Source organism: Ovis aries, chromosome 5 (assembly GCF_016772045.2).
Source record: "Ovis aries strain OAR_USU_Benz2616 breed Rambouillet chromosome 5, ARS-UI_Ramb_v3.0, whole genome shotgun sequence".
Classification (NCBI taxonomy): domain Eukaryota; kingdom Metazoa; phylum Chordata; class Mammalia; order Artiodactyla; family Bovidae; genus Ovis; species Ovis aries.
This window is the reverse complement of record NC_056058.1, coordinates 4,861,374-4,888,240: the sequence shown is the minus strand read 5'-3', so window position 1 is coordinate 4,888,240 and position 26,867 is coordinate 4,861,374. Positions and strand designations below refer to the sequence as shown.

Sequence of the window (26,867 nt, the reverse complement as noted above, 5' to 3'; positions counted from 1 at the left end):
CAAGCAGTCAAGCCTCATCTCTGATCCTGGATTGAAATCCTCGCCTCCGGAGGTCACAAAACCTGCTGTAATGCACAGCTCGAAGCAACCTTTCATACAGGGAACCTCTTCACCTCCAGGTTCCGGCCAAAGTCCCAGGGAAGATACTGATTGGCTGAAATTGAGTCACATCTCCATCTTGAACCAATCACAGTGGCTGGATGCAAGACTCTAGGTCACATGTCCACCCCAGCCTGGCCTCCAATAGAACTTTTAGGCAGAACTAGCCAGAGACAGCCCACTCCAGTACTCTTGCCTGGCAAATCCCATGGACGGAGGAGCCTGGTAGGCTGCAGTCCACGGGGTCGCTAAGAGTTGGACATGACTGGGTGACTTCACTTTCACTTTTCATTTTCATGCATTGGAGAAGGAAATGGCAGCCCACTCCAGTGTTCTTGCCTGGAGAATCCCAGGGATGGGGGAGCCTGGTGGGCTGCCGTCTCTGGGGTAGCACAGAGTTGGACACAACTGAAGCGACTTAGCAGCAGCAGCAGCTGCAGCCAGAGACAGAAAGTTGGCTATTTTAGGGCGTGAGTTTACTATTACCTAGGTGTATGCAAGCTCCAACTGAAGCCCATTTGGTGTAGGGTTGTCAGATAAAATATGTCACCCCCCAGTTAAACTGGAATCTCAGGTAAATGAAAGTGAAAAGTGAAAGTCATGTCCAACCCTTTGGGACCCCAATGGACTATACAGTCCATAGAATTCTCTAAGCCAGAATACTGGAGTGGGTAGCCTTTCTCTTCTCTAGGGTATCTTCCCAACCCAGGGATCGAACCCAGGTCTCCTGCATTGCAGATGGATTCTTTACCAACTGAGCCACAAGCGAAGCCCAAGAATCCTGGAGTGTGTAAACTATCTCTTCTCTAGCGGATCTTCCTGACCCAGGAATCAAACTGGGGTCTCCTGCATTGCAGGCAGACTCTTTATTAACTGAGTTATCAGGGAATCAGATAAATAATAGAGGGCTTTTTGCATACTTACATCCAAATTATTGTGCAGAGTAATATACTGAAAAAGTATTCATGGTTTATCTGAAATGAAATGTAACTAGGTGTCTGTAAGAGTTTTGTAGAATTGCCATAACAAAGTATCATAGTCTGAATGATTTCAACAACAGAAATTTTCTTCCTTACAGTTCTAGAGGCTAGAAGTCTAAGATCAAGGTGTTGGTAGGTTTGATTTCTTCCAGGGTCTCTCTCCACAGCTTGAAAATGGCCTCTTTTCCTCCTGTCTTCACATTGTCTTCCCTCATACATTTTTGTATTCCAGTCTCCTCTTCTTGACTATCTGAGCCCCCAGGGAAGCCCCTAACCTCCTCTTCTTATAAAAATATCAGCCACATTGGATCAGGATCTTCCCATATGACCTCATTTTACTTTACTTCTTCAAAGGCCTTTTCTCCAAATACATTCAGAGGTACTGGGGGATGAGGATTTCAACTTATGAATTTGGGGAGAACACAAATCAACCCCTAACAGTGACTGCTTTGGAAAACAGTTTGGTAGTTTTTTAAAAATATTTAAAAGCAGGGTTACCACGCATGCATGCTAAGTCCCTTTAGTTGTGCCTTACTCTTTTGTGTGTGTGTGTGTGTGTGTGTGTGTGTGTGTGTGCCTTACTCTTTGCGACTCTATGGACTGTAGCCCATAAGGCTTCTCTGTCTGTGGGATTCTCCAGGCAAGAATACTGGAGTGGGTTGCCATGCCCTCCTCCAGGGGATCTTCCTGACTCGGGGATCAAACCTGCGTCTCTTACATCTCCTGCATTGGCAGGCAGGTTCTTTACCACTAGCATCACCTTGGAAGCGCAAGTGACTATAGGACCCAGGAATTCCACTCCTAGGTATATACCCAAGAGAACTGAAAGCATATTCATGTCCACACAAAAACTTGTAATACAGGTAATACATGAATGTTCACAGCAGCACTCTTCACAAGAAGCAAAAAGTAGAATAACTCAAATATCCATTAATGGATAAATGAATAAACAAAACACTATCCATGCAATAGAACATTATTCACCCCTAAAACGGAAAGGAGTGGCATTTGCTGCAATGCGAATGAATCTTGACAACATTGTGCTGAGCGAAAGAAGTCCGACCCAAGAGACCACACGTTGTATGATTCTATTTACATGAAATGTCCAGAAAGGCAAATTCACAGTACATTGGTGTTTACCAGGGGCTGAGGGGAGGGAGAGTAGGAGGTGACAGCTCACTAGTGTAGGAGGTCTTTTGGGGTTGATGAAAGTGTTGTGGAGTTAGATAGCAGTACTGATTGCACAACTCTGTGAATATGTCTAAAAACCACAGAATTGTACGCTTTAAAAGGGTAAACTTTAGGGTAGGCAAGTCACATGCCCATTTCAACACACGTATGAGAAAAACAAATTTTGTCTTGGAGTCCTGTTTTTTTTTTTTTTTTTTTTTTTTCCAAACAGGCTTCCCTGGTGGCTCAGTGGTAAAGAATCCACCTGGCAATGCAGGAGACATGGGTTTGATCTCTGTGTCAGGAAGACCCCCTGGAGAAGGAAATGGGAACCCACTCCAGTATTCTTGTCTGGGAAATTCCATGGACAGAGGAGCCTGGCGGGCTATAGTCCATGGGGTTGCAGATTGTCGGACACAACTTAGCAACTAAACAACAACCACCTATATTCTTATGTGCTCAGTCTGGCTACCGTAACTTGGTGTGATCTTACAGTACCTCACAGACGATTAGCCAGGTCACCTCCAACCTGAGAATGTACAGTCATGTCAGGTGGAACATTAGGGTAAAAGAAGGAACCTGCAGCTGCAGAGACAGTGGGAGTTCCGGGGAAAGAGAGAATGTAGATGCCAGTTTGGGACTTCAGGCTTTTTCCAGCCTCCCTTTCCCTTCTACAAAGTCATGGTGAACAATTACCATCAGATACCTATGAGGGGAGGTCCTCATGAAGCATTTAGTTGGGTGCTCAGTTGACACTCAGCAAAGGCAGTCATCATCAAAAAAGAAACTGACAACTACAGTGGTTTCTTATTCTTCTAAATAAAGTTTTATTGGGACAAGGGCCAGAATTGGAGTGAGGCAAGCAGTCAGGGTCGTGCAAAGGCAGAGTCTGATCCTGTATTTAAAATGTTGATGTCTAGTTCATCATGCATTTTTGCGTTAGCTTTGATTCTTTATTGTTTTTTAAATGTTGTGTATCTTAAGGATTGTGTGTGTGTGTGTGAGCCCTTGTTAAATTTTGCACAGCAGTGAATACCCCACCACCTCACCCTTGTTGTGTGCTCCAGGCACATGGATCCTGAGCCTCAGTTTCCTCGTTTGCAAAATGGGGATAATTCTTCTAGGAAGATGTATTGCAAAGTGTTTACTTCTAGGCTCTAGGGGCGGGGCGGGGCCTGGAAGGGCGGGGCAGGCTCTCCCGAAAGGGGCGGGCCTTTCGTAGCCAGCTCCCGGAGAGGGGCGGGGTCAGGCCTCGTCAGCTGACCTGTTTGGCCAATGGCGCGGGGTGGCGGGGCCTGGATGGCTGAGGCGGGGCCGGGAGCCGGCCGGCAGTGCGGACTAGCGGGCAATGGACGAGCCGAGCCTCCTGCGGCGCCGTGGGCTCCAGGTGAGGCCCCGTGCGAGCGGGCAGAGATCGCTGGTGGAGTGAACCTGCCTGGGTGCGGGATCCGGGCTTGGACGGACCGGGGGGAAGCCGAGGCAGAGGGAGGGGCGCGCTCCGGGGGCTCCCGCTTATGCACTCAAATCTCAAAGTGCTTTTCCCTAGGTGAGAAGAGGGTATGCCCATTTGCCATATGGAGAAACTGAGGCTCCTTGGGGGAAAGGGGCTGAGGGTTTCGCTCTCTCCAGCAGGAGCTCTAATAATACGAGCAACGACAGCCTTTGAGTGCTCATCGTATGTTCATGTCGTTGGTGTTAATCCTTTTACTAGTGATATGTTGTATTAATCTTTTTACTAGGGATATAGTAATATTAATTAATGTGTATTAATACGTGCTTCGTGCCTTCGCAGCGCCATCGCACCCCTGTCTCAGCTCACCTATAAGGCAAGATGGGGAGGCTGGGGCTGTCAGGCAGCCCTTTCATCAGACAAGGAAACTGAGGCTCCAGTCTAAGAAAGTCACAATCCCGAGGTCGCCCAGCGGCATGTAATTTGCCCACCCTTAACCAGCTCTCTGGTGCACCAGCCACTGCCAACTGGCTGTGTGGCCTGGGGTGTGGGGGCAGGGGCGGTGGGAGGCACTCTTGCGTCTCCGGACTTCAGTTTCCCCATTCGCTATAAGGGCCCTCCTTTTCTGACCCCTTGCCTCGGGTTTGTGTGGGGGAGGCTGCGCCGCGAGGAGATAAGAAAAAAGGCATCACAGCTAGCAGAGGCTGACATTCCAATGTGGGTGACCCCGGGCAGCACTCCTTTGATCTCTCTGGACCTCAGTTTCTCCGTCAGTTCAATGGGAATTTAGACAATCTAGCCCTTTCCCTGGAGCTTAGACCACAATGTAGAAGCCACCGGTTGCTAGTGGGGAAACCGGGATTCATCATTTACCCAAAAAACACTTATTGAGTGCCTACTGTAGTCTCCTGGCTCCAAGAGGCAGCAGTGGTGGTGAGGGGTGTTCACCCCTGGAACTGCCCTCCTGGATCTCCCAGCCTGTTGGGGGAGATGAATGCCTGAGCAGCAGTGACCCTGCCGAGGGGTCAGGTGCCATGGGGCACCCTCAGGCACCCCTGGAGAAGGTACCTGAATTGATGGTTGCCAGTGGCTTTGGGACAGAGAAGGCAGCCCCTGGTGGCAGGGCAGGGGGTTGGTGTTTGGGGAATGAATGAGGCTGAGAGAAGCCAGAAAGGACAGGGGAAATGGGTACTGAAGCTGAGGAGAATGGGGAAAGGCAGGCCTTGAACCTGGCTGCCAGACTGTGAACCTGTCTAAAGGTGAAGGGGGGTGCGGTCACCTGGATTTGGGTTGGGGAACAGGGAGGGTGTGGGTAGAGCTGAAAGGCAGAGACCCTGATGGCATGGGGAAGGAGGGGCAGGAGAAGGGCAGGGGTCATTGCCCAAGGCAAGAGCAGGGGGACTGTGAGCATAGACGAAGGGGTTCAGCTGGACTAGTGAGCACTGGGGAACCAGGCCCCGCCCAGAGCCCCAGATAGATTTGAGCCCCGCCCGCAGCCTCTTAAAATAGAGAAACTGCCTTCGGGTAGGCGAATGGGGGTGCAACTGACGTCAGAAAGTGGGGGCCTGTTCCATGGGGAGGAGGTACCCATTCCCTGAGGACGAATCCCATGTTACAAATGGGGAAACTAAGGCTCATAGAATCATAAGCTCTGTCCAGGTGTCCCAGTGGTTAACAGAATCAGGATCTGAACCCACACCGACCTAGCTCTCCCTCCAGACCAACCCCACATTGGCAGGACTCCATCCAAGGAGGTGAAGGGATGAGTAGGGATTGCCCAGGTGAGTGAGGGCAACCTGAGCAGAGGGAACAGCACGTGGAAATGCTCAGAGGTATGCAGACATATGTGTTTATGGGGCAAGCAGAGACCATTTCTTAGCAGCGGAACTGGGCACGTGAGATGGATTCATCTTCTTCTAGGGCTTCTAGCACTGATTTTGAAGAGGTTAGACTTTCTCCCTAGGGTGATTAGGAGCTGTGGAAGGTGCTGGAGCAGGGGAGGTCATGTCAGATCTGAGAGCTTTGAAAGACTCCTCTGGAGCAGGTGGGGGTCTAAAAAAGAGCCAGAAACAAGGAAAGCATCTTGTAAAGGACCAAGTAGGAGATAAAATGAAAATATTTTTTAAAATAACAGTAGGAGTGTAAATAAAACTGCTCACATTATGGGGCACCTACAAATGCTAAATGCTAAGCATGTATTTAAGTCTCCAACAGCCCAGGGGATTATTAGCTTTATTTATCAGAGGGGGAAACTGAGGCTCAGAGAGGGAAAGTAACAGCCAGGAAGTCAGAATTGAAATTCTAACTGGTCTGGCACTTGAGAGTGCAAAGATGTTGAGGGCTTCGATTTGGGGGATCAGTCACACACTCCTTCAGTTGGAGCCCTGAGCAGCCCCCCCATCCCACCTCCCCCCTCCCCATCAGGGGGCAGCCTGCTGATCAGAGTCAATCAAGTCAATCATTTATCCTGGAGGCTAATCTTTGCCACAGGTCAAAGAGTCAATTCATAAAAGTTCGGGAAAGTCATGAGCTGATTGAGCAGTCCAGACAATACATGGAGGTGTCTTGGCCAGTCTGACTGTGGCAATGCAGGGTATGCTGTTGGCTGAGTGGTTTTGTTGTTTAGTTGATAAGTGTGTCCAGGTCTTTGCAACTCCTTGGACTGTAGCCCAACAGGCTCCTCTGTCCATGAGATTTCCCAGGCAAGAATACTGGAGTGGGTTGCTTTTTCCTTCTCCAGAGGATCTTCCCCACCAAGGGATCAAGCCTTTGTCTCCTTCATTGGTGGGCAGATTCTTCATCGCTAAGCCACCAGGGAAGCCTGACTGAATACTAGCAGGTGATAAATAGGACCTGGCTTGGCCCCTGGGCCACCAGTTTGCCTTGGCTGTGGGTAAAGGGAAGAGGAGACTGGCTCTTCCTGGTTTGGGTTAAGCTCAGCCTTCTGTGTAGCGATTGTCGGCGCCAGTTAACATAAGCTGTTATTACTAGGATTACTACCACTATTAGTCTATCATTATTTTCTTTTCCCATTTGGCCCTTTGCTTCACCAATGACAGAATTTTATAACACCAGATCCCCAAACAGAGCATGCGGGGACAGAGAAATTGGCCAGTCTGTGTCTGGACTTTGTCTCTGCTGCTGCTGGGGAAGCTCCCTGGAAGGGCCATCTGGCATTCTCATGGCCCAGTTCCAACTATTCTCCTCCTCCAGGAAGTCCTCTGGCTGTGCCATGTGGTCCTTACTGATCTCTCTCTCTCTGCTCCAGCTGCCGCCTTCCCGTGAGACTTGGTCCTACCGGGCTGAGTCCCACCTCCACCCTACTATCTCCCGTTAGCCTGCTGGTCCAACTTGAAGACCCCTCCAGGAAGTCTTTTGGCTCTCCACTCCCTCTAGCCCCTTCTCTTCCTCTGGGTCCTTGCTAGTGCCTCCAGTATGGGGGTGTCCATGCCTTCCCCTGTCTCCTTCAGACTGGGGATTCCTCCAGGTGGAGCTGAGGCTTCTGGTGAAGAGGCAGCATCACCCAGCCCAGAAGCGGATACCATAAATATTATCTTTAAAGGGCGGTTCCAGGGGGTTGGACCCCTCCCCGCCACCTCCACCCCCTTTCTAGGCGAGAACCACTCCCTCTTTCTAGGCGAGAACAGCTGGCAAAGAGGAGGTTGAAGGCAGAAGCAGATGGTGCAGGGAGCAGAGGGTCCGGGGGTGGTTCCGGGAGAGTTCCATGTGGGCCCAGCATTCCACTGAGCCTATGCAGGGAGCTACTGACCTTCCCTCATCTCTCTTTGCCACTTCACATCTTTTTGTATTTTGGAAGTAAATTAAAATTTGTGGATTAATTGTGAATTATCAACCTCACAAAACAATTGTCTTGGCTTCTTTTTATCAAAGCCTCCCCCAGCCCTAAGCCTGACAGGGCCCCATGTAACTGGACCATTTCCAAACAAGGAAACTGAGGCTCAGAGGGATGAAGTTGTTTGGCGAAGATCATACAGCCCAGATTGAGGAGCCAGACTGGGAACCAAGGACTGTGAGGGTTTTAGAAGGAATTGGCTGGGATAGGGGGGTATGTGTGTGTGTGTACACGTGTGGGCACAGCAAAAACCCCTGAGCTCAGATCCCAGCTCCTCCCTGTTTTGCCGGTTAGTAGAGGAAGGAGGAAGCCGGCATAAGAACTCACAACAATTGGAGGGGGCCAGTGGAGCCCCGAATGGTGGTGGGTCTGGGACCGTTTGCCCCACACGATACTGAGCTCTCCATCCCCGGAGGTATTCAAGCAAACAAGGAGACTTCAGGTTGGCAGGTGAGCCTCCTCCCATCTTGAAGGGCTCTGACTTGATTTTCTGATCTCAAGGTAGTTGGGGTCCAGCCTCGGGGCTTCGCCCTATCCCTGCAGATCCATCTCTTCCTCTGCCTGGAGACCCCGCCAACCCTTCCTAGCCCTGTCATCTCGGCGCCCAGCAGCTTCCGGCCCCCTCCAATTGGCAGCGGGGGCTGATGACGTCATTGTTGCCATGACGAACGCCCAACTCTAGATGTGGGCAGCCCTGAACCCACCGAGATAAAAATAGTTGTGTATCCTCAACGCTACCGCCCCAGCGTGTGTGTTTGTGTGTGGTGTCCAGAGACCTGGATTCCCGACCCTGCCTCAGTCAAGAGATGTGGGCAGCTGCTGCCCTCCGCGCCTCAGTTACCCTGCCTGTAAAAAGGCCTCTGTTCCTGGTACGTAGTGGAGGCTCAGTGATTGTGAGTAAAATTTAGCCGGTATTGCGATCGTCTGCGAAGGCCCTTGCTAAGTTCAAAAATAACACAACAACCCACGACGGTAATAATTTCTGATCATTTTTACCCCAGACCCCGCTTTACAGTGTCTCCACATTACACATGGGGAAACCAAAGCACAGGGGCTACCAACCACTTGGCTCAGGGTCCCACTGACAGGAAAGAAGAGATAATAGATCTGGACCCAGGTCTGAGTGTCCTCGGATTCTAAACTTGTGCTACACAGCCTTTTGAGAATTAAAAAGTCCTCTTGGGCAAACCACATTTGAGGGTGAACTCTGGGATCCCAGTGGACCCCAAGCATAGGGATTTCTTGTATACGGTAAGGACACCCAGGATTGGTGCAGATCAGCTTGCTGAGCTCTGCATCTTCAGTAGGGTGTGTGCCCCCAGCCCCCATTGATGACCAGGACACGAACCTGCCTGGATTTTGCAGAGGGTGAGCAGAAATGGCTTTCAGATCTGGGAGGGCACAGGGTAAGGATGATGCAGGAATCTCCCTTTCCTCAAATGTTGTTGTCCAGTCGCTAAGTTGTGTCTCACTCTTTGTGACCCCATGGGCTGCAGCACCTCAGGCTTCCCTGTCCTTCACTATCCCCCAGAGTTTGCTTAAATTCATGTCCATTGAGTTAGTGATGCTATCTAATCATCTCATCCTCTCCCACTCTCTTCTCCTCCTGCCCTCAGTCTTTCCCAGCATCAGTGTCTTTTCCAACGAGCCAGCTCTTCGCATCAGGTGGCCAAAGTACTGGAGCTTCAGCTTCAGCATTAGTCCTACCAGTGAATATTCACAGGTTGATTTCTTTCAGGACTGACTGATTTGATCTCCTTGAAGTCCAAGAGACTCTAACGAGTCTTTTCCAGCACCACAATTTGAAAGCATCAGTTCTTCGGCTCTCAGTCTTCTTTCCTCAGTAGAATATTAGCATTAATATTTAGCCACTACTGATATAGTTATTTGTTAAATCAACTAATTTATTTTAAATAATGAAGTTATTTTTAATGTAAGGAGTCTGAGAGGGCTTCCTGGAGGAAAGGATGTTTGAGCTGAGAAGTGAAGGATGAACATCAATTAACTAGCACGGGAAGGGAGGGAAAGTGGTCCCGACAGAGGATACAGGTGGTGCAAAGGCCCTGAGGCAGGGCTGAGTTCAGTGTATGGGGTGAGCAGAAAAGAGGCATTGGTTGGAACAGGGTGAACAAGGGGCCAACTGGGAGATGAGGTGAGTGGAAGGCTAGGGAAGTGAGGGGTTTGTCTCCTTGGGAATGACTCCTGTTTTCTTTTCAGAAGGAGCTGAGCCTACCACGCCGGGGACGTGGGTGAGTTCATCTTGGGCCAGTTGGCTGGGTGGAGCCCTATGGTCCTGGGCACAGATATTTCAGTGGCAGCATCTGAATTGTGAATTTATTTAATAATTACTACAAAGCTTCTCACCTTGATCCTGCCCTGCCCCCCTTTCCCCCTGGTGTTTGCAAAGTACTTCACAGGCACCTCACCACAGGCTGGGAGGTGAGGTACACATCATGCCAGTTTGCAAACAGGAACCTGAAGTGCATCAGGGTTGCATCACTGGCCAAAAGCATCCAACTTGAAAGGGTGGTTTCCAGAGTCCAGACTGTAAAATTCCAATCTGGTGTCCTGGAATCGGCTTGCATGCCTCCCATGACAGAAAGCTCATTCTATTTCAGGGAACATCGGTGGACAATCATACAATTCAGGGTCACGTTAATGTTCCTGGCGGTTGGCATTGTGAGATCCCTCAGACTCAGAGAAGATTTGTTAAATGTCCTCACTGGCTTGTTGATGTTGCTTAGTCGCCAAGTCACGTGCCACTCTGTGACCACCTGGACAGTAGCCCACCAGGCTCCTGTCCATAGGGTTTCTCAGGCAAGAATACTAGAGTGGGTTGCCATGCCCTTCTCCAGCGGATCTTCCTGACCCAGGGATCGAATCTGCGTCTCTTGTGTGTCTTGAGTTGGCAGGCAGATTCTTTATCACTGAGCCATCTGGGAAGCGCCCAGGTTTACACAGGCTTATCTGGGCTTCCCTCTAGCTCAGCTGGTAAAGAATTCGCATGCAATGCAGGAGACCCCCCGCAACATAGGAGACGCAGGATTGATCCCTGGGTCAGGAAGATGGCTGAGAAGAGAATGGCTACCCACTCCAGTGTTCTTGCCTGGGAAATCCCATGGTCAGAGAGCCTGGTGGGCTACAGTCCATGGGGTCACAAAGAGTTGGACACGAGTGAAGCCGCTTAGCACACTTAGCAGCATCGGTGGGAAAACCAAAGTCCAGGAAGGGGACTTTGAGGGGAGGGGTTTGCCTTGTGCTTGTGGTCTGGGGAAGTATGATGGCAAACACTGCCTCTGGAGGCTTGGAAGCTGTGTTTGGCTGAGTTGCGGGTGGGAATTCCCTTGCGCCTCAGTGAAATCACTCCCTCAGCAAACTTCTTTTGAGTATCTACTGTGTGCTAGGTTCTGTTCCAGGCACAGGCGACAGGGTGAGAAGTTAATGCTGGACCCTGTCATGCAGCTCGCACTCTCTTGGATGAAATGATGAAGTGATGTTCTATAGCATGAGTGTGTGTGTGTGTGTGTGTGTGTGTGCGTGCGTGTGCGTGTGTGCGTGTGTGCGAGCGCGCCGCTCAGTCATCTGATTCTTTGCGACCCCATGGACTGTAGCCTCCCAGCTTCCTCTGTCCATGGGATTTTTCAGGCAAGAATCCTGGAGCGGGTTGCCATTTCCTCCTCCAGGGGATCTTCCTGACCCAGCGATTGAACCCCTTGTCTCTTGGTCTCTTGCATTGGCAGGCGGATACTTTACCACTGTGCCACCTGGGGAGTGATGTTATACAGGGGAGAGATTAGAGGCAGACAGAGGAGGCTGGAGGGTGGCTTTAGAGGAAGTGACATTTGAGATTAGATCTAGAAGAGGAGGTAGAGAGGCCAGGGGAAAGGGTAGGGGGAACAGCATTCCAGGTAGAGAGAACCGCATGGTCGAAGGTCCTGAGTGCAAACCTGCTTAGTATTGGAGAAACAGCATGGAGACCGGAGTGGAGAGAGAGGAAAAGGGGTAGATCCTGGGGGCTGGATGAGAGTTTGAAGTCTGGTGGTGGGGCTGGTGTCAGAGTAGCCCCCAAGTCCAGACCCTCTCTTGTTGGACGGAGGGTAGTGCAGCAGGTGGGGAGGGACCTGCGGGCTCCATTAGGGGCGGGGCTTGGACTCCATCCGGAAGGCCGGCACTGACCCCAGCCTTTGCCCAGGCTGGGGGCGGGGTGGTGGGCGGTGAATCAGTCCAAACTGCAGAGGGCAAAGTCCGGGACCACGGCTTAGGACCGGGACAAACACTCCCTGAAGGCTGTCTACTCTTAGCCACCTGCGGTGTGCCTGACTCGTTCTAACCAGGATTTCTAGGGGGCTGCGGCCAGACACAGACAACCCCAGACTTTCGGGAGTCTGGGCTGGGCAGGAGGGAGGCTGGGGCTCGGAACGCCGGAGGTCCACTTGTATTAGGGAGGCTGATGGGGCTGAATTCGGATATGAATGAGGGCGATGACGGTCCTGGCAAAGGGAACCCAGGGAAGCAAAGTCCCGGAGGCGTGGTCGGGGCCTCCGGTGTGCCGGGAGATGCTGACACCGGCGACGGGTGGCTAGGGACGTGGGGCTGAGCCCCTGCGGCGGTGGCCAGTGGGAAAATAGGGGCGGGACACGCTCCAACCCGGGTCAAGAGACCCCCCCCCCTTCGAGGGCGGGGCTGGGCGAGCGCCCGGTCTCAGCCGGAAAGGGGCGGGGCCAGCTGATGGAGCAATGAAACCAGTTGAGAAGGCAGTGACCGCCCTTCCTTTCCGACTGTGCAGCTCAGTGACTCGAAGCCCGGCACCCTCGCCGGGCCTTCCTGGGAGAAGGTGGCACGGATGCCTCCTGCCTCCCGCAATCCGATCTTTCCTGCTAGGCTGGGCCTGCGCGTAGGTGCAGGGCTCGGAGCCCCGCCCCTGGGCGGAGAGAGCCCGCCCTCCCCGCCCCCCGCAGCCCAGCCCCCACTCCGCGTCCGCCTCGCCTGCTAGGCGTGCTGTCCTGGCGTCCTGTGTCTGTCCGTCCGATTGCGACACGATCAGGGCGGCCACGAAGGGGGCGTCAGTACTCGGTCGCTGTCGCATAGACGCGGCCTCGGCATGAAGTCCCGCAGGGACAAGCTGAACATCCCGGCGCTGACCCTCGAGTGAGTGCTTGACCCTGGAAGGGGAGAGGGAGGGGAAGAGGGGCAGGGTGACAACCACCCTTCCTCCGCGTCTCTGTTCAAGTCGCCCCGAATCGCACCACCGCCTCCGGGGAGCCCTCCCGGGTCATCGATCTGGCCCCGCCCTCGTGGCCTACGGTAGACCCAGTATGCCCAGCCTCAGGCCCCTTCTCCCTAAGGGAACCACGCCCTGGTCCCGTCTCCAGCCACACGCAGGGGCCGTTGCCAGGTTCACCGTCCCCAGCCTCTTTCTTTGCAGTCTGTCTCCAAGCAGCCAGAGCCCGTCCTTGCTGAGTCCCAGCAGCCCCTGCAGCCCCTGCAGCCCCTCGCTGGGCCTGCACCCCTGGAGGTAAGTGACCGTGCACGCGGGCAGGGCATGGACATTGCCCTGGCATCCCAGAGACTTGGAAGCCGCCCAGATCCAGCTCCCTCCCCCAAGGTACTGTGGGCTGGTGACATGGACTCTCTGGGCCTCAGTTTACCCCTCCATAAAATGACACTGTGATCCACACGCGGACCATGATGGGAAAATTCCATATTCAGTCAGAGCCAGCAGGTCCCCCATCTGGCAGATGGCCAGGGCAAGGCCAGAACTTGAGCTGTTGCCCAGGGACTTCCTCGAGACAGGTGCTGGGTTCCCAGCCTGTTCAGGGCCTTGATGAATTGGCCTGGCCTCCTGGGCTGTGACCCAGCTGAAGCTGGCCTGAAAACTCCTCCCTCTGAATGTACACACACACACTCACTCACACACTCACTCACCCCTAAGGCTGAGAATCCATCATTGGAGCCCCGGCACTGAACTTAACCAGGCAGAGTGGTATAGGGGGAAAAGAACCAGCTTGACTGGGCACCAGCTCTCTACCAAATGCCTTCTTTCCCCTCCACAACCTTGGGAGAGGAGCGCCCTTTCTGATCCCATTTCCGAGCAGAGGAAACTGAAGAAACTGAGGTTCGGAGAGGAGACATCAGTTCTCCTGGTCCAGTATGTCTGGGGGCTAAGTGTCCGGACAAACTTTGCCATCAGAGTCTGTTAAGAGTTTGAACTACCCTTTGTAACTGGAGAAGTGGGCGTCTCAGGCTCTTGCCCCTGTACAGGAAAGAACATCAGGGTTATAATGGGCTCCTTGCACAGCTTGGGCAAAATTTAGGGAGGTGACAGAGGTACAGGTCAGTGATGTCTAGAATTTGATGGCCTGTTAACCATTTACACCTTAGTATATATGAGCTGCTCAGACTCTTTCCCTGGGCCTTTAATGGAGAGAAGAGAGAACACCTTGGAGCCCACACAAGGTGCTGGGCATCTACTGTGTGCCAGGTGCTAAGGGCATATCTGTGAACCAGAGGAGCATAGTTTCTTCCTCGTGGGGCTCTCAGTCAGTTCTCAGGCAGTAGGCAATGAACAAGGGGATGGGCAAACAAGACGCATTCAGAGGGAGACCTCTGAATATGGTGTCTGAGCCAAGGCCTGAGCAGAGCTAGGGGAAGGAAGGCGCCAAACAGAGAGACGTGCACATGCAGAGGTCCTGAGGCTGGACCAAGACTTTTTATAATTTTTTAATTTATGGCCACGCTCCCCGCACTATGTGGGGTCTTAGTTCCCCAACCAGGGATCTAACCCACACCCCCTGCAGTAGAAGCACCCAGTCTTAACAACTAGACCACTGGGGAAGCCTCAGGACCAAGATTTTAAAGCCTCTGTGGCCGCCTTGGGGAGAGAAAGGTTGGCTGGGGACAGGAGATAGGAATGGAGGTGACGGAGGCAGGGAAGTGGCTAGGGCAACATCCAGGTAGGAGACGGTGTGGCCTGGGCCAGGCTGGGGTGCCTCAATGGAAGGCAGAGATGGTGTTGCCTCCTGTTTAGCAGAGGAGGCGATTGCAGTTTAGGACCTCTGAGTGTGTTGTCCAGGGGCACCTTGGGAGAGAGTATCAGGCCAGATCTGACTCTTGAGTCTTTGGCCTCAACCCCAGGTGAGGACCGGATGAGGGGAGGGACCTCTTAAAAGCAGATGAGCCAGTTTTACCAGGAGGAAATGGAGGCAGAGAGCTTGGGGCCCAAGCTGAGTCCACTGGTCCCCTTTTTCACCACCAGGGGGCAGCAGAGCCACATTGCCTTGGGCCAGGCAAAGAACTGGGTCCCAGTCTCCTCTGCTCTGAGCACTTTAAGAATAAGCCCGCGCTTGTCCCCTCAGTCTCCAAAGCCCTATGGGTCCAGCCCACGGTGTGCCAGTAACTGTGTAAATAGGAAAGTGTTAGGTGAACACAGTGATGCACCCCTCCTTCCCCGCCCATCCGTCTCATTCTGGAGCTCACCTGACTACTCCTGTGGCTTTCTGGACGGCCAGAGTATAAGCTGGTCCAGCCTCAGGGCCTTTGCATTTGCTGTCCCCTCCTCTGCTTAGAGCTCCATTTTCCCTAGTTACTCCTTTATTCATCTGTCAAGTCTCCGTCAAGCTCTCAGAGAGGAAGCCTTTCCTGACCAACCCTCCTCGCACCTGCCCCACCATAAGGGCCCCAAGCCCCACTTACATCCGTGTTGTGCATCCTGACCCCGCCGTGAGTGTGACGTGGTGGGCCTTAGTTACAGCCCTCAGGCTCCTGGTTGATGCATGCGGGGTCTTTCGTTGCAGTGCACAGGTTTCTCTCTAGCTGTGGTACTTGGGCTCAGGATGTAAGCTCAGTCGTTGGGGCGGGGTCAGTTGCCCCGCAACATGTGGGATCCCAGTTCCCCAAGCAGGGATCGAACCCGTGTCCCCTACATTAGATGGCAGATTCTCAACCATTGGACCACCAGGGAAGTCCCTCTATGTTTTCCTGTGTGATTATTGGGTTGTTTTTTTTCACCCAAAGGTATGGGAGCCCCTTGAGGACCTGACTTCATCTGTCCTGGTCATCCTATAGCCTCAGGCACAGCCTGGTAGACAGCAGGTGCTCAGTTAATGCTTGGGGCACAAATAGGAAGTGGCTGGGAGGGCCCCACCTGTGTTGGGATGCAGGGAGCAGATTGAAGAGAAGGGGTCTTGAGTTGGGTCCATATGGCCAAGGGGACAACAAAGAAGGAACAGGAGGAGGAGGGTTCCCTCTGGCCTTGAACACCAAGGACAGGAAGATTTTGGATTTTCTACTGAGAGTACTGGGAACCCCGCAAGGTATGGGGCTTGGAGGGGTGTGGACAGCTCTTGGGCAGGTGGAAGGGGCTACAATGGTCCGACTGATGTGGGGTCAGGAATGGGGGTCTGTATGTCCACTGACGACTTTCCTGTTTACACAGTTACTGGCACAGGCAGAGAGGCAAAGCCCTAGGCACAAAGCTAGGATCCGAGCTCTAGGAAAGGGATTAATCCAGGAGTGTGGATTTGCTGTAAAATGAGGAGCCGTGGAGGGTGTGTGAGCAGGGGAGGACCTTGGTCTGGTGGGCAGTGGGCTGGTGCTGGAGATTACTGGCTCAGCCAGCCTTTCACGGGAGGTCTTTGCCATGGCCATGGGTCCCCTGGATTGCCAGCTGTAGCCTGGTCTGCAGAGGAGGAAACGGAGGCCAGATGGGCGTGGGAGAAGCAGCTGCTGGGGATGCCAGCCTCGTGGGCGTAATGGGAGGCAGGCAGGCAGTGCAGGCTGGGAACGATGGGCAGCTCCTTTTCTAGCTGTGTGCAGAAGTGTCCCTGGCACGTGTGGTGGGGAGGGGGGAGCTTGTGGATACAGCGTGTTAGCGTATGGTGCTTGAGACCATGACTTCATCCCCACTTGGGTTCCTAGACCTATGGGACCTCGAATTCCTCCCAGGCAGGAGGCTCTGTTTCCTGTACGTGGCTCTGGCTAAATACCTGAGGATCCTGAGTGACCTCTCTTATCCTCATCTCTTCATCTCACCCCTTAACAGCACCTCTTCTTTAGCCTCAGAATACAACCAGAATTTACCCACTTCACTCTACAGCCTCACCCTGGTCCAACCCTTAGTATCCCCCTCCCAGACCCTGTTACAGCCCCTCACTAGCCTCCTGCCACCTTCCACTCCTGCCCCAACAGCTCCTGTTCCCCATGGCAGACACGAGGGAGGCTGATTTACAATAGTCCGGATCACACCCTTCCTCTGCTCACACATCCTCCAAGGCTCCCTGTTGCCCCTGCAGTAAAACTGCCATCTCCCTGCAGCCCACAAGGCCTGTATGGAGAGTCTTGCTGGTGTCTTCCTCTCAGCCCTGCCTCAGAGCCTTTGCATGAGCTGTGCTCTCTGCCTGAGATGCCTTTTCTCCATGGCTGGCGCTGCTGCCTTCTCAGTGTCACTTCAGAGAGGCTAAAGTTGTCCTTCGCCAGTGTTACCCCTGTTCTTTGCCTTCCTTGACTTCAGGAAGTAACTGGTTCACGTAATTGTTTCCTGTCTCTTCTCAGCCTCCCCTACCAGACTGGGGACCCTGGCTGCAGGGACTATTTGTGTCCTGCATCCCCAGTGTCCAGTACAAAGGGTGTTCTTTTGAGTGAACGAGTGGCTAGGTATGTGTTGTTTGAGCCTCAGTCTGGAGGGCCTGGGGAGACACTCAGCAAAATCTGGGCCACCCGAAGGTGACACCGGGCTTGGAGGGAGCAAGGTGGGGAGTCTGAGAGAGACTTGAGAAGCAAGATCAGTGGCACCATGGGTGCGCAGGGTTAGGGCTATGTACCAGGCAGCAGCGCCCTCTATATGCCTCGGTTTTCTCAGATGTGGGGTCAGGCTCCAGGTCAGTCCCGCCTGGGCTAGTTCCCAAAGTGTCGTATGGCCTGTGGAGGGTTTACCTTCAGGGTGACACTGTCCCTGGTTTCCTGGGGGGGCTGCCATGAAAGGAGGAAGCATTAACTCACAGTCTACTGTGTGACGCGTTACATAATGAAGACGATCTGTGCCCCAGCTCTGTACCAGGCACTTTCCGTGCCTCTGATTTCATTGTTATTCAGTCGCTAAATCCTGCCGGACTCTGGGACCTCATGGACTGTAGTCCACCAGGCTCCTCTGTCCTCCACTGTCTCCCAGAGTTTGCTCAAATCCATGTCCAGTTGAGTTGGTGATGGTCTCTAACCATCTCATCCTCTGCTGCCCCCTTCTCCTTTGGCCCTATCCCAGCATCAGGGTCTTTTCCAATGAGTCAGCTCTTTTATTGCATTTTCACAAACAGACCTGTGTAGATGGGGAAACAGAGGCCTGGAAGTTTACCTAATGCTAACATTTATCAAATGCTTACCAAGCACTCTTGGAGACACAGAGTAATCTTCATGTCAGCCCCATATTCCTCCCATTTTACAGTTGAGAATACTGAGGCTTGACAAGTCAAATCAGGTGTCTGATTCCTGATAGTAGCCAGGCTGATGGCCTTTCCTGTCATACAGACAAGAAGAGCATATCAGGTGCTCTGACTCAATTTGCTAAACACCTCCACTATTGGAAGATGCTGGGACAAAGAATCTCAAGCCAGGGAAAGACAGAGCTGGACAGACACAAGAGAAGTCTTCCTGGACGAGGGGGACACTGGATTTTGCCAGACAGGAAAGGCATTCCAAGGAGTAAAGCCAGCGTGGGCGTGGTAGCATGAGCTGAACCTGGCCACTGGTTGGGTCTGAGTGCCACACTCCCGAAGGGCTTAATGCCTAGGGAATGGGTAGACGGAGAAGAGGTATTTACATTTTGCTGGAAGAGAGCCAAGTTCCAAGGCCCTGCATCCAGGTACCGCCAACGCCCCGCCCCCGCCGCCTGGCAATGTCCCGCCCCTCCGCCCGCGGCCCTGGCAACGTCCCGCCCCTCCGCCCGCGGCCATAGCAACACCACGCCCACTCGCCAGCACGCGAGTCCGCCGGCCTTGCTTCCGCGTCGCTCACCCCTCCCAGCCAGGCCAGGCCCCGCCCCCGCGCGGTCCTGGGCGGGGTTCCCGGCCTCGCTCCCGGGCGCGCGCTTCCTCCTCTCCCCGCACCCCCAGCCCCGCGGCGCGCCCCCCGCCCCTCACCGTGGGGCTCCGGGAGCAGATTCCACGGTGAAGGTTCGCGCCCCGCCGCCGCTGGTTGCGCCCCCGTGCCTCTCGGGCCTCTAGCGGCGGCGGCGGCACAAAGGGAAGAAGCATGTCCGACCCCAGCTACTGGACGGCAGTGGCGGCGCCCGGCCACCGGAGCCGCCTGGCTAAGGGAGCGTTGCTGCAGCGCTCCAAGAGGTAGGGGGCTTCGCGCGGACCTACTGAGTGGCGCGGCGGCCGACCGAGCAGACACGAGATGCCGAAAGTGCGTCTCGGCAGCGTGGCGAGGGCCACTGTGTGCGGCGATAGGGGGAAGTGGGAGGATGCTTTGGGATCTAGGTATCCCCTGGGGTCCCAGGTACCCTCCTCTCACCGCTCCTTACCCAGACTGGAGTGTCCGTCCGCCAGGGTCAGCTCAGGTGGTGACAGAGGCTGTAGGGATTTGGGACTGAATCAGGATTCGAACCTGGGTCAGTCCTCTGGCCAGACCTGGGGAGGAGCTTCTTGGAAAAACTGAGGCTGTTTGGTCCTTGGGGCCCAGACAGCGGAAATGTTGGTTCAGAAGTAAATATTTGCTGCAGGAGGCTGGTGTGCATGTCGGTTATCAGGGGGGTGAAAAATCACGTTGTTCTATACAGAGCAAAGTGGAGTCTCAGTTTCTCCTTCTGAAAAGCAGAGAAGCTAAGTGAGGGCTGTGAGCCCTGCTGGACCTGTGTGGAAGTTCCAGCTCAGCCAGTGTCAGGATATGAGACCTCAGGCAGTTCCTTAACCTCGCTGTGCTTAAGTGCCTCACCAGTGCTTGGTCTAGGCATTCCCAGGGGGAACACAGGCAAAGGCTGAGGAATGGGACCAGCAGCTGAAGGACCTTGAATGCCTAGTTCATGGTTCAGGCCCTTCTTGCAGAACCCGGGGAGCCGCAGAAAGCTCATGGGCACCTCAGGGATCAGGTGCCAGAAACTGACCTCAGGCCCCTCTTTTCTGACATACTTCTCACTCTCTGTTGAACCGCAAAGGTGATTCTTGAAAAACTAGGCAGCTTCTTGGGGTCCTGCGCCTTCTCCAGGAAGGGCTGAGCAAATAGTTGGTGCTCAATAGATGCTCAGGAATTGAACAGAGGATGCCCAGTTCCCCTTGGAGAGCTCAGATGTAGCTGTTTCTGAGAAGGCCCTGCCTGAGAGCAAGAGGGAAGAGGCCAAGTGTTTTTCCCAAATGCTTTTGGAAGTGAAAAATGATGCGTCGGAATGAAGAGTCCGGTGAGGAGTTGGAAGAGGATGTGGGCTGTGGAGTGTGTGTGTGTGTGTGTGTTGGGGTGGGGGGTTGACAGGAAGTTTTGCAGGAACCTGTGGGTTTCACTTTTGCTTCTGCGCCTCAAACTAGAGGACAATCTCTGTGGCTGGTGACATGCGTGGCCTCAGTTTTCTGGGCTGGGAAATGGGTGTAGCCGGTCTCTCCCTCCTCTAGGCTTATTGGTATTGGTGGATGCTGGTGATTTCCCTGGCAAGTCATTGCCTTCTCTCTCACCATGCACCAAGCCCTGTGAGCAATGTATATGTACTCACCACAGTTCACCCTACGCCCCGCCCAAAGCTGAGTACTGTGTGTGTACCTTGCAAGGTGTACAGATGGGGAAACTGAGGCTCAGAGGGGGCAGTGGCAAGTAGAGCAGTGGGTAGGCTGAGCCCCTCCGCCCTGTGCATTTAGTCTCCTGAGTGGGTTGCTGACCTCGCCTTCCTTGGCCTGCATTGTGCCTCTGCCTGGAACACCGTTCCTGGCCCCGCGAGGCCCCAGCATTTCATCTCTCCCTCTCTACGCAGTTCTGCCGAGGCCAGGCTGCGTTGGCAGCTCTGGCTGCGTGGGCTGATGCACTTGTCGGGCGAGCAGAGCCGTTGCCAGGCGACTGCCAGAGTTGGAGGGGGGAACCATGTTGCTCGCAACTTCCCTATGCCAGGGCGGGGGTTGGGGCCAGGGCCCAGGTGGGAGAAACTGGGCAAGGGATCTGGTGGCCAGGAAGGAGCTGGGATGAAGGGAGGAAAACACGTGGGCCAAAGTTTGGCAGAGCAAGATGCAACTGTGCATGTTGCCGGCTTTAGGGTTTCCAAGGGTCACGTTGGCGTTTTAGGGGGGTGTCAGGGGAGGGGATTGGCCAGGAGGTTGAAACAGTGGTCCTGGGAAGAGATGCTTAATACGGAGTAGGGGATCTGCCTCAACCGCTCTGGGGGTTCCAGCGTCCGCTTCACCCTCTGTCTTGTTTGCCAGTGTTCCTGGCAAGGCTCTGGGAGTGGGGTTGTGCACGCAGAAGCTGGAGAAGCAGGGCCAGGGACTCCTGGGCTGAACTCAGGGTCATGGAGTCCATCTGGGGAGCAGAGAGGGCACGGTCATGCCCCCGAAGCTGCTGCCCATGGGCTCCCAGTTGGGCATGTGGTTCTCTGAGCCAGGAGGCCCAGGTCTGACTTTATCCCCACCTCCCCCAATAGCTGCCGCAGTGGGAACCGCAAGAGCCTGGTGGTAGGAACGCCCTCACCCACCCTTTCCCGGCCCCTGTCTCCACTGTCCATCCCAACAGGTGAGTGGGGGGGGGCAAGCAGGGAGTGGAGGTGTCCTGTTTCCACTCCCGCTGACTCAGTTTCCCCACCTCCTCCTCAGCAGGCAGCAGCCCCCTAGATAGTCCTCGGAATTTCTCAGCTGCCTCTGCCATCAACTTCCCTTTTGCACGGAGGTGAGTGGTTGCCAGTTTTGGGGGATGGTGGCTGATACCACGGGCAAGGGGCCAGGCAGGGGCCTGCTCTTGGTGGCTGGACCTGCCTCCTCATCAGCCTTTTCCCCCTCCCCTGGCCTCTGCCCTGCGGTGGTCCCCCCTTTGGCTCCCTCCCCTGGCAAATGCATGCATGCACGACCTCCTACAGCCACATCGCACGCACAGACAGGTAATTTCTAGGAGCCCTTGGGGAGGGGGTGGGGGTGGGGGTGGCATGGCCTGGTCCAGGAATCTCTCACTCACTGAAAGTTATTAATTCACCTAACAAGAGCTGGCGGAGGAGCTGTTGTGTGCCAGGCATTTATTTAAATGCCGCTTACTCAGTCAGCAACGTTTATTGCGTTCCTGCTGGGTGCCATGCCCTCCCCTGGGGGGCTGAGGAATGGGAGGCTGGACTTTGGCCCTCAGGGCATCCTCAGGCTGGTGGGAGTGGCCAGCATGTACCCTAGCAGCTGCAACTCAGAGAGCAGCTTTGATGGCAGCTGGCATCAGGGAGGACTTCCCGGAGGACGCGTCTGGAGAACAAGGAGGAAAACACAGTGGACTTGCTCACCCAGTATTCCTGTTCTTGGCCTTTGCAGAAGGGCCTTCCTCCGGCGGGGCCAGGATCTGCCAGGCACAGTGCCTGCCCTTGGTCCCCAGAAACCGCAGGGGCCATGCCTCCCTTCCAACTTCTCCTTCTCCTCCCCAGGGCTGACGGCAGAAGATGGTCCCTCGCATCGCTCCCGTCTTCTGGCTATGGAACCAACACGCCCAGCTCCACTGTCTCGGTACCCACAGTCCCGCCTCGGCAGGCAGAGCAGGGAGTGCCAGGTTGGGGGTGGGGGAGACACATCTTTGTTTTGTTTTGGTTTTTTTAAGGTGTTGAGTAGTTGTCTAGTCAGTAAAACATCCTGGCTTCCCCCCTCTGTGCTCCATTTTGAGCGATGTGGGGGTCCCTGAAAGGACCCAGCCTTGGCCCAAAGGGCTCCTGTTCGGGTATACACAGATATCTGCATCCTTGTGTGGTCAGGGAAGGTCTGGTCAGAGGGGGTCTTGGAGTTGCCAAGGAAGCAGTGAGGGCTTCCTGGAGGAAGGGACATCAAAGCTGGAGTTTTGAAGGATGCACAGGAGAGAGGCAGGAGAGTTACCATGATGACCTATGGATAGCTGGGCCTTGAGAGTTAGGATAATGCTGGGGTCCTGGCTGTGGAGCTGACCGTGAACGCGTGGCCCTGATACCCCCTCCTGCCAGTCGAGCTCATCCTCTCGGGAGCGCCTCCACCAGCTTCCTTTCCAGCCGACGCCGGACGAACTCTGCTTCCTGTCCAAGCATTTCCGCAGCTCAGACAGTGTGGCTGATGAGGAGGGCGGCCACCGCTCACCTCGCCTCCGCCCCCGCTCCCGCAGCCTCAGGTGGGCCTCCACCTCTGACCCCAGCCCCAGCCCCAGCCCTTCCCTGGGCGCAGCTCCTCCTCCACCTCCAGTCCTGACCCCGCCCAAGCCTGGCCTCTAGCCCTGGGTAGAGCTCAGTCCTGGCTCAGCCACCCTTCCCTGGGCTGTGTTTTGGGTCCCATGTCTTAAGCCAGTTGTCCCCTCCTTCAGCCCTGGACGCACCACAGGGACCTTCGACAATGAGATCGTAATGATGAATCATGTGTACCGGGAGAGATTCCCCAAGGTGGGCAGCACCTGGTGGCCGGACCAGCCCCAGCTCCGCTCCCTGTTGCTGTCCCTCCATGGCCCGCGCTGTCCTCTTGGTTGTGTCCCTCCCCCATCTCTTCGTTTCTGTTTTTCCCTGTCACTCTGCCCCCCGCCCCCTCTCACGTCTGTGCACATCGCTTCTTCCCCTGCGATCCTTGGACCCCATCGTCACATCTCTCTCTCCCGCCCCCATCTGCACACATTGCTCCCAGGCCCCGTCCAAATGACCAAGTCACCCCATCTCCCCCCCACCCCCCACTTCTGCCCAGGCCACAGCACAGATGGAGGGCCGTCTGCAGGAGTTCCTGGCCGCCTTCTCGCCCGGCGCCCGGCTGGCACTGGCTGACGGTGTCCTGGGTTTCATCCACCACCAAATCATCGAGCTGGCCCGTGACTGCCTGGCCAAGTCTGGAGAGGCGCTTGTCACCTCCCGCTACTTCCTGGAGATGCAGGAGAAGCTGGAGCGGCTGCTGCAGGATGTGCGTGGGGGTGGGGTGGTGGAGGGAGTGGGTACAGGGTTTTGGGGTCCCCGGGCAGGGCAGGGCGGGAACAGGGGCTGGTGTATGATGCTACCACCCATCTGCTCCCAGGCCCACGAGCGCTCAGACAGTGAGGAAGTTGGCTTCATTGTCCAGCTCGTCCGGAAGCTGCTGATCATCATTTCGCGGCCAGCGAGGCTCCTCGAGTGTCTGGTGAGTGTCTTGGCACATGGCCGGATGCAAGGCTCAGACCAGGCCCTCAGCAGTCCTGAGATTAAAAAGTGGCAGTCCCCATCATGTAGGGCTTTGTGAGAAACACCAGGGGCCGCCAGACTCGGGTGGGCTTCCCAGAAGAGGCACCAGGAGCTAGGATCCCGGGGACAAGTCGGAGCCACTGGTAGAATGCTTCAGATGGAGGGAGGGGGGTGTGCAAAGGCCTGAAGGTGGGACCAGGCTTCGATTGACCAATCCCTCTGCATCCCCAGGAGTTTGACCCGGAGGAGTTTTACCACCTGCTGGAGGCTGCCGAGGGCCAGGCCCGAGAGGGCCAGGGCATCAAGACTGACCTGCCACAGTACATCATTGGGCAGCTGGGCCTGGCTAAGGATCCGCTCCAGGGTGAGCTGGAGTGGGGGCGGGGCCAAAAGAGGAAACTGGGGTGAGAGTGGGGAGGAGCCAGGGTTCCAGCCTGTGCCCGTGTGGCTCCAGAGTGCACCACACTGTCCTTCCCCTCTGTTTGGCCCTGTCCTCAGCTACCTGCAGGGCGCATTTTGGGTAAGCTGCCCAGGATTCCAGGGTAAGGTGGCCACAAGTTGGACCCCGTGACCTGCCCTGCCTTGGAGCCTCAGCGTCCTCAAATGCTAAATCGAGTTGGGCCAGGGTGCCAGGGAACCACCGTGAGCAGTGGCACTCACTTGAATTCCAAAGCACTTTCCCAATTTCCTCTGACTGTGGCCCGGGAAGTGGGACATGGAGGCAGACAGGGCAATCCACGGGCACAACTGAAACGGCCAGGAACCTCCCCCAAACAGTCAGGACAGGGAAGAAGACATGGTGCTGGGGGAGGCATTGAACTTGAACCTGGCCTGGTCTCAGGGTGGTCAGGGGAGCTCTGGGGAAAGATTATATTCAAACTGGGGCCTGGAGGATGGAGAAGCGACCGGGTGCAGATTTGGGGGAGAGAGGACGTGAACCAGGCAGGGGAACCGTGAAGGCAGAGGTCGTGAGATGGGTGTGCGTCTGGCCTTTTGGAAGAGCAGTAAGGAAGGGGTGTGGCTGAGGAAGGGGCAACGGGGTCAGCAGGACCCAGCCGCAGTGGCTGGCACCCACGGGGATCAGGCTGCCATCGTCCCATTTGAAGTTGCAGAGACTGAGGCTCTGTGCTGTTGAGCTGGATTCAGGCCCAGGCGTGCCCAAGGCCAGATCATGCTCAGACTAGCTGTCTGGCCGAGGCTGTGCTCCACAGGCGGGGCTGTGGCCGGGGGGGGGGGGGCCTGGTGACAGGAAAAACGGGAAGTGGTCAGGCAGACAGGTGGCAGCTGAGGCTGAGTGCAGATCACCAGCCCAGCGCCGCAGGGGGCCCTCTGAGAGCGTGAGGGGCTGCATCCAGCTCCGGGCCTCACTCACCCGAGGCTGTGCTGCCCCGTCTCAGCCTTGCTCTGTGACCACGAGACACTGTCTTCATGGTCTCCATCACCACTGATGTTCACCAGCCGCTCACTCTCACTCAAGACTGCCCCTGCTAAACTCCAGCTGAGGCTGGAAACTAAGGGGGCTCCCCCGGGCCCTGCCCTGAGCTGAGGAGCATGTCAGCCACCACCTAGAGGGCCTGCGTCACAGCGGGGTATTCACGGCCCCGAGACTTGGAGCCAGGCTTCAAGATAGCCGGAGCAAGCAGAACCTGGGCTTCCCACTGGCCCGTCTAGAAGGTTCCTCAGTCACTGCTCAGTCCAGCCTCCTGGATTTGACCGAAATCTGGACGCAGTAGGGACTCAACGACAGAATCATGGGAGCTGGTCAGGGGAAGCACTCTCTCCCCATTCCAAGATGAGCCCTGGAGGCCTCAGGAAGTCTCTGACTGGTGGAGGGGCCGGGCTCAGAAACCCCATTTGAGGCTTCTCCCACATTTTACAGAGATGGTGCCTCTGAGTCACCTCGATGACAGTGGAGGACAGCCACCAGCACCAGAGGAGTCCCCTGAGGTGAGACAGCACAGAGCTTTGGTGCCCCCACCTGGCTTGTTCTTTTGATGGTAGACCAGGTGACCCTGAGAGGGGCTAGGTTTGCCATTTGCTGAGATTTTGCATACAGTAGGTGCTTAATGAATGCCTGTGACTGTGGGGGCAGGTAAGGGCAGGTGAGATTGCCCTGCTGGGAAGGTTGAGCAGGGCAGGGTTGGAGGGGGCACTGGAAAGTGGGGTTTTGCAGGCTGTGTAGGAGTTTCCTGGTAGGAGGGCATGCATGGCTTCAGCTAAAATCTCAAGCTTGGAGGCTGAGTTTGAGAAGTATGTACAGGAGAAGTAGCATTAGGTGCCAGCTGGGACTTGGGGGCAGGAAGAACACAGCCTGCTCTGAGCTGGGGCAGGACCCTGACCCCTGTTGCCCCGCCAGAGTCGTGCCCTGGTCGGCCCTTCACGGAGGAAGCCATGTGAGAGCGACTTCGAGACTATCAAACTCATTAGCAATGGGGCCTACGGGTGAGTCCTTGGGTCCCCCGTAGACCCATTTCTCAGATGCCCTTGGGGATGACTGATGCCCACACAGCCCCTGAGTATGTAGACAGAGAAATAGATCTGCAGACACAACCCAGCAGGGACATGGCTTGGAAGGGTTCATCCGTGATCTTGGTCCTTACTCGCCCCGAGCATAGCGTTCTAGGAGTTTGGGGGCTGAGCAAGCGATGGCAGTAGTGTGCAGCGAGCATTATTTAAATGCCACTTTGACAGATTTGCTTTGGTGGAGGTGGTAGTGGGGAATCCCTCTTAGCATAAGACTGTCATGTGGGGGAGGGCGGAGGGGGGAATTACAGAGGGGGCTTACGTGTCCAGGCTTAAGTGTCAGCAACGCGGTGGGGAGTCTCTGAATCAGAGAGCTCCATCAGGCGGAAGCAGCTTGGGGTTTTCGTAGCCCCAGCATTTACCTTATCTGAGGGTACGCAAAATCAACAGGCTCTAAATGGCTAAAAAATCTGCTTATTTGAGTTATAATGAACACAGTTTGAGTTTGTGCCAGCAAGGCTTCTGAACTAACGGGTCTCAGTCAGCTGT

General features: G+C 55.0%; 1 protein-coding gene and 1 long non-coding RNA gene across 18 annotated transcripts in view; one reads left to right on the top strand and one right to left on the bottom strand.

Moving 5' to 3' along the window:
• The window catches only part of MAST3 (microtubule associated serine/threonine kinase 3), a 49,537-nt gene that overhangs the window by 4,589 nt on the left and 18,081 nt on the right, over positions 1 to 26,867 (top strand). The window contains exons 1-14 of one of the 17 annotated variants that reach the window (XM_042249636.1): positions 3,580 to 3,636; positions 9,770 to 9,801; positions 12,978 to 13,067; positions 21,159 to 21,247; positions 21,328 to 21,400; positions 21,588 to 21,608; positions 22,131 to 22,209; positions 22,674 to 22,834; positions 23,024 to 23,099; positions 23,392 to 23,601; positions 23,713 to 23,814; positions 24,087 to 24,219; positions 25,735 to 25,802; positions 26,212 to 26,297. In XM_042249636.1, the coding sequence (XP_042105570.1) occupies positions 3,598 to 3,636; positions 9,770 to 9,801; positions 12,978 to 13,067; positions 21,159 to 21,247; positions 21,328 to 21,400; positions 21,588 to 21,608; positions 22,131 to 22,209; positions 22,674 to 22,834; positions 23,024 to 23,099; positions 23,392 to 23,601; positions 23,713 to 23,814; positions 24,087 to 24,219; positions 25,735 to 25,802; positions 26,212 to 26,297 (1,259 nt within the window). In that variant the 5' untranslated portion in view covers positions 3,580 to 3,597. Of the gene's footprint in view, positions 1 to 3,579; positions 9,802 to 12,520; positions 12,701 to 12,977; positions 13,068 to 18,070; positions 18,883 to 21,158; positions 21,248 to 21,327; positions 21,401 to 21,587; positions 21,609 to 22,130; positions 22,210 to 22,673; positions 22,835 to 23,023; positions 23,100 to 23,391; positions 23,602 to 23,712; positions 23,815 to 24,086; positions 24,220 to 25,734; positions 25,803 to 26,211; positions 26,298 to 26,867 lie in introns of those variants that run through there. The other 16 variants (XM_027969427.3, XM_042249632.2, XM_042249631.2 and 13 more) reach the window with 16 other exon arrangements.
• Positions 12,612 to 19,959, bottom strand: LOC121819584 (uncharacterized). Its single transcript, XR_006059815.1, has 3 exons — positions 19,068 to 19,959; positions 13,478 to 13,805; positions 12,612 to 12,714 (listed from the first exon to the last, which is right to left on the bottom strand). It is a non-coding gene; the product is annotated as an uncharacterized LOC121819584 (long non-coding RNA).